At 41.0% G+C, this 10,696-nt stretch overlaps 1 protein-coding gene across 2 annotated transcripts; it reads left to right on the top strand.

The window, feature by feature from the left end:
* The first annotated feature begins 1,039 nt into the window (after positions 1–1,039).
* Positions 1,040–10,260, top strand: LOC111266733 (uncharacterized). Of its 2 annotated transcripts, none has more exons than XM_086971046.1 (5): positions 1,040–1,571; positions 5,485–5,562; positions 5,663–6,479; positions 7,385–7,452; positions 7,963–10,260. In XM_086971046.1, the coding sequence occupies exons 1-3, from the start codon at positions 1,317–1,319 to the stop codon at positions 5,690–5,692; spliced, it is 363 nt and encodes a 120-aa protein (XP_086827172.1). In that variant the 5' UTR covers positions 1,040–1,316; the 3' UTR covers positions 5,693–6,479; positions 7,385–7,452; positions 7,963–10,260. The 2 variants fall into 2 exon arrangements, with proteins under 2 accessions (XP_086827172.1, XP_086827173.1); XM_086971047.1 differs by having other exon boundaries at positions 7,385–7,466.
* Positions 10,261–10,696: the final 436 nt, after the last annotated feature.

The following is a 10,696-nucleotide window of genomic DNA, read 5'->3' as shown; positions in this document are numbered from 1 at the left end:
AGAGGGAACAGAAACTGATCGTTGCCGTTAGAGGAGTTGCCGAACGCTCTTCTCTTCTTAGGCCTTTAAGGAAGGAACCCGAAAGGAATAGTCCGTATAAACACAACGGAGAAACAAGAGCTAGATAGCTGATGAATCTCGTGGGGAGGCGGTGGGCTGCTTCAGTAAAGCCCCTGCGAGATAATAGCTTCCAGTAGAAAGGAGACATCTCTGCCGGTAAGCTTAGTAAGCATTTTAGGCCACCAGCATTGCCAAAACCCTAGTAAGGCCCGAATAGGCCTACGGTCTCCGTGCCAAAAAGAGAAAGCTTCGCAATGAGTAAGCACAGAAATGAAAGGCGGAGTGTTGTGTCAATAACTATCACACATATACAAGGCCATGCTGTACGCCACGCACGCACTTTGTCGCAAAATAGGCATAAATGTGCTGGGCTTCACAAACATCAAGAATACTACCGACCGGCTTTTTTTGTCCCGTGCTATGTCTTATCCTAGAAGCTGGGCTACTCACAGTCCAAAAATGGATGGCCCACTTCACAAATATATTTAAATCACGCAGCAAGTACAATTTTTCTTTGTTATTGCCAAAGTCTATCCTGTACACATTGAATTTTACGTAGGTTTATTTACGCTTGACGTCTGATAAATTCGTTTCTAAAATGCCACTGCCAATGAATGACACATAAGAATAGCCGTTATTAGACCAAACCAAGAAAGACCTGCAGGAGTCGACTTTGAGGTGAAACATAGTCCAAGTGATGCTGCAAATTTCTAAAGCTACATTTACTTTCGGTATTCATAGAGAGGACTTTTACCTATTTTACATAGGCAACAGTGAAAATCCCCATTAAGAAAATGCCATATTGGCATTAATCCTAATGCAGCAATCTTCATTTATCGTTTGGCGGATATGTTGGATGGTATATGCCGTAATCGCAATAATATTTTTTTTCGTTCTTTTTGACATTTGAGACTTTTTTTATCCATCTATTTTCAAGAACAATTCATCTTCCCTATCATCTATCAAGGTTAATTGAAACAGAACATAGAAATTTTGCTTACTCGCAGATGGCTCGAGATTAGCTTCCCAATATGGCTCTCTAAAACCTGTTAACTAATCACTAACAATTTATGGCCGAAAAACTAGATTTTCGTCATATCATCTAGAATTAGTCCGACAGAGTATGATATCGTTGAGAATGAACGCATTGACCGCCCATCCTTTCAGAAAGGCAAATCAATCCGCTGCCCACCAAAGACTGGCTAGCTTTGCGCCTTCATTAAAGCCCTAAGAGGGGTATTTTTGGTGGTGCACGTATGGGCTGGCAAACCCGCAGTGCGGTCTTCGAGTCTCACAATATCAACGAAGTTGAGGCCTGCCACGCATCTGTTTTGTCGCGTCTTGACAAATGCAACCTGCAAACGCCGAGCATTACGCCTTTTCTTGGAACAGCGACGGGTGTTTTCTCTTTGCTGGGTGAACTTCCGGGAGCAAGTGTCGAACTTCTTTGGCCTGCCGTTTCACACCAATCGAACTATTTCAGCATAATTGACTTCTGCCACTGCGACAAGGTTAGCGAAACTAGCCGAGTAGTTTGCAGCTTTTCGAACGTTAGCCAGGAAAATACTAAATTCGCAATTGATCTCCAACTCATGTAGCAATTCTCGTGTAGCACACACAAGCGTCTCCTCGTTTCTCCTGTAGCGGCAAATAACGATTCAGGCAAGTCGGCTTCCTCTGAAAGGAAACACTCGTGTAGTTCGTGCCCGAATTCATCCCACGCAGTCATTTCCCATGTACGCGAGTCGAATCATACTCAGGATATCCTTTGCAGGTATTTCCGTGCTTTCGGTGTTCTCTGGGCGGTCGCTCAGCCGCAATCCCCATACATCGATCCATTTCTCCGGTCGGGGTTCATCAAACGCCAATTCTAGCGACGTCGTCCAGTGACCCAAGCATTCGATGAATCGGTTTACCAACGTCTCCATCTAGCCAGCCAATTTATCGTTGCCATGGCAATAAAGCAGACTGGTTTAGTTTTGTTGTCGAGTGACAGGAATGAACACTTTATAGCAATTCGCTATACGCTTGTACGTTTGTGTACGTATTTATTCATCATATATACTTATAATAAATTGATTGATTACAGTGTAGATTATGAAAGAAAGTGTCCATGGAGGTTAGTCCGGCTTGACAACAGTGTAACAAAGCGACGAACAAATGTCAACACCTGATTGTATGAGGCTGGTGCTAGATATGTTCCTACCGTCGTGAACACGCGGTGTTCTCGCGATGCCATTCAGACGATTCTGCCAGGTTTGACGAGCTCCTCGTTCTCTATTTTAAAGGAGAGAGTGGCTAAGCGATACTTGCGTGTCGCTTCAAGAAGAACAACCCTTCATCTGTGATTTTCGCTGGTAGGGCAATGCTTTTGTACAATTAATTGTTTGCCGTGTGCAGCTGTCGTAATATATTAAGCGTCATAGATAAAAATACGCGTTTTCTTAGTGCCGTAGTACAAGGTAATGACCATCGCTTTGAATTTTCAGAGCTTCCGTTTTAGAACTAAGTTAGTAAGTGCTTTCAGTTTTGACTAAATCGATCGAAATGGTACGTTTGTTTTCTGGATGAGCACTTGTCTGTCGTCTATGCAGATGAGTATTACGTTTTAGTAAGCTATCGATGCTTTTTTCGTAGCAGTTAGGTGTGTCCAGTTGTATTGATGACTAGTAGTAGACAGTATTTATCAGTTTTTTTTTTACTTATTATTGAATAGCTTTTGAGAGCTGTGGGCTAACCTTGGGCAGCACGCCAACTTCGAATCTCCGCAGATTCTGAGCAGCTTTGATCGTTACGATCTCCTAGCCAGATGTGTGAAAGCCGTCAGTGGCATATACGGATCTATCTGTCTATTGTCATGATCTGGTACCGCTTTCAGGATACAAGACTCCTTTTAAGGGAGACCACAGAGACCAGCGGTTGCTGCTTCCAGTCTTGCCAACGACATACAAACTCGAAACATAAGTTACATGAATATAGACAAAAAAAAAAAAAAAAAAAAATGTATCCTGTACAGTTTGACTAAACGAACTTAAATAGACACGCTTTCGAGAAGTTTTTACAATTACAAAATCCTGTAGCATTAAGAAAAAATAATTTCTACAGTTGTTTTTTTTTGAGATATGTCAAAAATATTAAAATTGTTACGGTTCATTCGTGGAGTTATTTCTGTTCAATAATCTAAATTTCAATCCATGCAACTTTTTCTATTGTGGTTTAGAAAAGACGTCAATAACAATCGGGGTCCAATCACTTGGACGAGATCGATGGATGGGATCATGCCAGTGCTGTACCTATTGTAAGACATTGAATAGGAAGGTGCTAGCAATGAGAACTGGGTGTTTTTTTCCGTTGTAAACTTAGATAGCGATCCGCTGAAGTCTATTGTGGAATACTATATACTAAACAAATAGGATAGGACGTTTTTTTTTTTGTTTGTACTCAGCAGTACTAATGTGACAGAACAGATTGCCAACGGACAAAGTTTTTAAAGATTATAGAAATAGATAATAGAGGAGAAAATCCACATCAGTTCGAATGTACAGATTTTTTACGACGGTACTATTATTCTTAAATCCCTATTTCTGTTTGACAAAACGTTAGGTTCCTTTTTTCGTCATTTTCGGTCATCATCGTGTTCGAAAAAAGAGTACACTCTATACATCCCCCCGATTCCCTTTAATCTGCTTCTAGTGCAGGTTTTCACCTACAGGCCCTCTTCTGGCAGTTATAATGATATATGGTGTTTTTTGCACATGGTGGTTATATATGCCTCGTTGCATATTGAAGGTTTACATGCAACACATTTCATTGGTGGTCTATAAAAATGGATTATATCTGGAAAATGGCCACTATTCGATGCCCAGGTCTGAAACACAACCTACAGCTATTGTTCAGGATCGAACCAAGTTTCAGTGCCTATGGAGGACCATTGTCTGCAGCATTATAGCTTTGTAACAACAAGCTATACTGAAACTTCTCATTAGGTACGACTTAAATCAAATTAACTTATTCCCTGCACACTCAGTAAGAATCATAATACTAACTGCGGCCTTGATATATAAATTCCGATGGACAGATTTCAAATGTTCGTAACCAGCCGTGTACCACAAAAGCTACGTTTATACGTTAATGTATCTAGGTGAGTTGAATCACAAGTAAAAAATAAATCTCAATGCAAATGATGCAGTGGTCAGCCGCCATTACAGACAAGAGCCTTAGAAGGCGTTTGGATTGGCTTTGTAAGTCTGTCTATTTTATGTATGCATAGATTTATAAGCGTCCCTAGCAATCAACCGGCCCAAGCCAAAAAGGTCCAAAGGTTAGGTCGTCTTACAACCTTGAATTAGCGCTCTATTGATAGATTGCCTCCGTTGACAATGTTTACATTTGCAACGAGGTTAACAGATTTTACTCATACAGCTCATTTTCGCGTAAGTATGTAAGGATCAACAAAGGGAGTAACTCAACAAATATATGTGAGTGTTATGTATTCGAATTGGCCGTTAGCGGTTTAAAGAAGGTGAACTGGTTTGTATCGGTGATAAAAAAGCTAAACGCATACCTCCAGCGTGCAATAAAATAAAGGCTTGAGTTACATTTATATGCACGATACTGTCGTTACGTGGTAGACTTTCTCAAACGTGACGCTGCTTTCTTAGTTTTCCATCTACATCAGCGTTTATAACTTGTCAATTTTGGCTTTTTGATAAGTTAATCCCTCCATTGTAAAATCTAAAAGAAAAAAGTTTCAGATCGCATAAGTGCATTCTGCAGGATGTATATTGTTTATGTCTTGTGAGGTTACTACGAAAACTCTACGATTTCAAAATCTTCACCTGAATAGGAAGAAATTCCAAGCAGCTCAGTTTCTGCACTTCTGCGTTTTGAATAAACGTATAATAATTCAATAAAGTTGGCCAGAACTGGACAGTATTGCCTCTATAGCCGTAGTAATTTCGCAGAGTCGGTGACTTATTTTTATTTACCCTACAAATTCTCTAGCTTCGATGTAATCTCCGACGGAAATGTGTATCATGCGTTTTATGAACTTTGTTTAGGCCCACGGTGCATACCTATGCGTACCTATCGACGGTGAACTTTAAATGTGCTATTCCTAGCTTTTCTGTCAACGAGCCATTGCGCCGACGTATGTTTTCTGACTCATGATGAGTCTAGTTAACTGTAGTTATAATCTATAATATCTGAAGCAACATCAGGTATAATATCATTGGCAAAATATTTGACACGTTTCGCTAACCTTGAGTGTGTGAAAGTTGTCTATGCCTCACAGCTTTTATTCTGATTGAGTGAAACTCAAGAAATATAATATTTCTAGAGCCTTGCCTGAGGGGCTTCGTGTACCCAGTCAAACTCCTCTAAAGTGCGTTGGCTAACAGTTATACCTTTCTCTGTTACCTCCAGAGTTACTGTTTATCGAACGGAAGGAACATACAGATAGTTCCAACTCTAGTCTTGTTCTCCTGCCTACAACCTCGAGAGGTGAGTGACAAGCACCAATATCCAAAACATGCTCCATTTCACGCGTTCTTCTCTGATAAAAGCGTACCGACGCTTCTGTTCTCTTCCTTGTCACTTGCAGCTTCCGTCTTGTGATATCGACTGCTGGTAATGTTGGCCACATACCGGATGCTTTCGTAATGCGTGTATGTGGAGACGCCCGACAAGACCACAGCCCCCATTTGGTCAAGGACAAAACAGAGTATAATTGACGAAAAATTGTATAAATTCGATGGAGACTTCTTTTGGTAAGGAAGATGCACCCGCTGACCGGAAGAGCGTGGGTAGAGGACGATCCGCGCCGCCGGAAACTCCCGATATTTGATGGGAAAACAGGCGCCGCGAATAGAGAAACTGACAGCTTTCTTCGATTTCTAGAAGCCCCTAGTAACAAACCCCATACAACGATCCCCTAAAGCAGCATGAACGGCACAAAAGCAGAGAAGGCCAACCATGTGCCGCGTTTCGTCTTATCTTCGCGTTTCCTGTTGCCTGGACACAGCCTTCTTGTGCCCGTGGGTCATAGCAGTCTACTCTCCAATCGGAGCCACGATAGGGCGACTTGTTCCTCGACTTGCCCCCACGCCTTTCCTTGGACTGCAACTAATAGACTTAGATGAATTGAAGTGAGGACGTAAAGCATTTACATCTGCAAAACCAAAGCCAGTTTTACTGCTGGTGAAACCGTGTTCACTGGAAACTGACTAGTTCAATTCACCGTTTGAACCATCAAACAGTCCATTAATACCCAACTAGCCTCATCGCACACACACTACAGGCCCCGCCTCCATATCATTGCTAAAACTAGAACCCTTCCTAAACACCCCGCAGCAATCTAGTGAACAGCTTGGTTCACGACTCCAGCAGGTAGCTGGATAATAGGACTAAGTATAGAACAGGTACGGCCTATGTGTAAAACTGATACAATAGGAAAACCTTTTTCACCTTAATGATACCTGCTGAAATGTCCTGTCCATTCAAATAAGAAGACGTGACATGCGTTATAATCCAATATAACGTTCACGTTCTGTTTGCTTTTGTGTGTATCGAACAAAATGTATTGTTATTGTCCTTCTTTACTTGTCTGATTTGTTAGCTAATCTCCAACTACGTGAAATCCTACTTTTCACAAAAAAATAATGCTCTTGAGTTTAGTTGGTTTAACCTGTATCTGAATTGGCACGGATCATTTTGTACAAAAGTCCATTCGTTTATTTTAAAATGTGTAAAATCCGCCGACTTCAGCTACTGCCAATTTCGAAAACCGAGATATGCCTCATACCGTACGCCACCAGCCCGTTCAGTCCTATCAGAGCCGAATTATGACGTTGTTTTCAGTAGTGCCCTAAAAAATCTAAAACATTAACTCATAAAAAGAAAAGCGATCATGTACGTAACATTTTCATATCAAAACCTATTGTAGGCTTGGTATATGACGCTCACGATAATGTGAAGCATATGGCTTTTTTTATATATATGTAGACACTTTTTAAAGGTGTCTACCTACAACCATTCTATTTTTGAAAAAAACAACTTTTTGGTTAAGCCTGATCAAGACAATTTTGATCTTACCGGGGCCATCCGCGATTGCTCATCTAAAAAAACTAAATATTCAATTGTTATTGAGATTTTAAGCCAGTTTACGTAAATTCAGTCCAATTAAAGAGTGAAAGGCATAATAGCTCTTTAATGTTTTGTTTACAAGAAAATGTCGATTCTAGGAACAGTAACTAGTATACATCCGTTACTTATTAAATCTTTTTTCATCGCCAATCGATTTATTGATTTTATGTATCCAATTTAGGGGGGAAACGCGTTAACTTCAACTAAATTATTGGCACTGAAGTCTATGCCCTTTTCGAGACAACGTCTGTAAGTACCAGTAGGTAGGTATTCAAGTTTACGATTTCTTTTAAAGTCAAAGTCAGTCAGTTTACCTAAAGTATATAAAGTATGTTTCTTTAAAACCATAATTTTTTTCATAGAAAGCACTTATGCTGCCTTTAACTTTTAAGTCTTACTGAAGTTAGCCAGTATCCACCCCCAATGATGATTTGTTGGTGCGATGGCGCCTGCTTCACCCCGATCTGCTAGAACACAATTACAGAAAGCCAGAATAGACAGATATTTACGATTCAGGAAAACCAGGAATAGGATACACGATTAAGTAGTGATAGAAGGATCGCCGTTACTCTATGTTCAGTATGGCGTGCTTTCTTAAGCACTTCCATCATCTCTGCTTATGCGAGGAATAACACTTCTCCTTTATTGTAGCCAGATTGCACAACATAGACTTTGATAATCTGTATGAAAAGGTACTCCTTTCAGCTTGTAGAGGAGCATTCTGTTTATTCATATTTGTTATTCTAACAAAATTTACAGCTGGCTTCCGTTGTGGCGTCTGAATATTGGACCGAGGATGAGGGACCGCGACTTCACGCAAGCAAGCGAATAGTTCCTCGCAGACAATTACTTTGCCACCAACCACCCGCACGTTGTTCCAGCAGCTACGTGCGGAGTTCTCCCCTTCAGCCTCAAAGATCCCAGCCTGCCTGCTTCGCTTCCTCTGTCGAGCGTTGATCCAATTACTAAGCGTTTCAATGAAGATCCTTTGAAGAGACGTTCCTCACGCCGTCCTGGTTGGGTCAATCTGTACGGCTGCACATGTTCGTGTGTAGTCTGCGGGTGCTTGCCGCTTAGGGCTTCGGAAGCCAAAGAGGTAAAGGCGGTGCTGCTGAGGTTAAGGGGGCATTTTCCTTGAATCCTTTTGATCAAATTGAAACAGCACCACAGCTAGTAAGATAGAGTAAAAAATAACGAACGGTACCAATATACACACAGCTGGCCAGTGAACGAATCTGCTTGCCATCCAACCACTCCTGGTGTCAGCAGTCTGCAGTACGCCAAGTAACCGAACTGCTTCTGCTCGGTGCCGCCGGATCCGCAATTACTTCTCTAGTATTGTACAACTCTTCTTTCGGCAGCTGCAATGGAAAGACACTAGGTTTGCCGTGGAGGCGGACGGTGTTTGAAAGAGATAGAACAGGAAAAACCTTTTGGTGGCTCATTCATTGTGTTGTTGTGGCTACCTACCGGAGGCACCGCTTGTCCTTCAGGGAGAAGCCGGTAACCGCTTGACCGTTGCTTTGTCGATGAGTGGCGGTATGGGACAGCGGCTGCAGTCAAACGAGTGGGGGCTTCGTTGCTTCGAGCGAAGAAGGAACAATGGAGCTTTTTTCTTGGGCAAGAAATAGTATCGTCCCGATGTAGCAGGACTGAGGGTGAAGAGTGGAATGGGGCATCGTCTCCTCAAAACCTCCGGTACAGCAGCCAGAGTATAGCATTTTGAGTATTTGTACGTATGTATGAATGTGAGAAAAGGGCAATGCGCTCCTAGGAACAACTTGAAAAGTTTAGTCTGACAAGAAGTATCGCTGTTGCCTCGTAAGCTTTACCAAGACACTCGCTCTTCTGGCGGTTCCTTTTAACGATTGGATGCCGACGACCGTCTAAAATACGCCATACAAACCCATACAGACAGGTGCAATCAGGAACACAAGGAACTTTTGAATGGAGAAGATTTGCACGGCAATTGTGACTGGCCTGCACGTCTTATCTGGCAACTGTCACGAATGAATACGTGTACGTATGAGTATACTTTGAATAAAGCAAAGGAAAATTCTAGAAGAGGAATATTTGTGAACGTTAACGAAAGAGCGCGTGTACGTGTCGAGTAGGACATAAAATGACGATAATATATTTATTTGACGAAGATGGTGATGAATAAATATGCCTTGTTACTAAAACCTTATGCACTAAAGCAAACAAGTTTATTGATATCGTGCAGGCGGTGAAAAACAAGTAAGCGGTGTAATTCCAGAGAGGAGCATCAACAGTGGGATTAACTTTTCCTAGTTACTCTTTAGCTATTAAAACAATTAATGTTCGTTTATTTGATGTGTTTCTAAATTTAAGGGCAAAATTTACTATATAAGCGAAAATTAATAATTCCGTGAAATAACTGCTGCAGGTAATATCAGTATCCATTTCCAATGGGTCCGAACGTCGACTATAGTGCATTTTGTTATTTTCAAAATCTTAAACGATATTTTTTTATAACAGTAAATAAGCTAGCATCAGGACGATATTCGTAGAGATAAAAATACCTAATCCGCTTAGCAGGCGGATGTTGCACTGTTTGTGTCTGAGATGTGTGTTAAATCTATTGAAAAAACACGACTCTGTGCTCCAGTCGTAATACAAACGAAGGAACTCAGCCTGAAACTTGTGTGCTTTCCGTGTAACATGGAGACTTCTGTGTGAGCGTCAGAGAAGCTAAGGAGAGCGTAAGAGATAAACATGCGACCACGCTTCGTATGAGCCTCTGTGCGACCTTTGAATGTTCTGTTTAGAAATGGGACAAATGAAAGACTTTCGCACATAGTGTATGCACAAATTCTGCAGTGTTGGCTCAAGACCATCTGTCCCTAAACAGATAACAGCTAGGAAGTTCTGATGAATGTTCTTCAGCCTTCTAACGGCACTGTTCATTTCTTCCATTGAGCAGACAACTTACACGACTTACTGATACTATGAAATGTTATATATTTAGTATAGCTTCAATTGATTTATCTCAAATTTAAGTAATCTCAAAATAAAAAAGCATACGTGTTTGGCCTCTGAGTTACTCTAAACATCTTTCATCAAAATTCTTCCTTCTACTCATTTTTTTGGGTTTACTATGTGCACACTGCCCTGTTATTCTTCAATATATAGGAAGAGGAATTCGTAATTTTTTTTAGAAAATGTTCCAGTTCTTATAAAGTTCACATTTATCCATTTTGATTATCCATGTATTAAGAATTCAACTATCTGAGTCAAGCTTCCCACCTAATGGGCCAGACAAGACAGATTGATAAACAAAGTTTTCCTTTTTGCAATCAACGATAATCACAGTTGGTACGGCTTGTTCGGCTGTCATGTTATCAATCAATTAGTGATCATCGTGTTGCGTCCATTTTCATATGCCCTTCGAAGGCGAAGTAACTATGTCCCTGGATATGTATGTATACATCCTTGAATATGTAAAACACAAACATACAGACACGAGATGCGG

This window comes from Varroa jacobsoni, unplaced genomic scaffold (assembly GCF_002532875.2).
Source record: "Varroa jacobsoni isolate VJ856 unplaced genomic scaffold, vjacob_1.0 scaffold_1111, whole genome shotgun sequence".
In the NCBI taxonomy this organism is placed as follows: Eukaryota; Metazoa; Arthropoda; class Arachnida; order Mesostigmata; family Varroidae; genus Varroa; species Varroa jacobsoni.
This window is presented reverse-complemented; position numbering and strand designations above follow the sequence as displayed.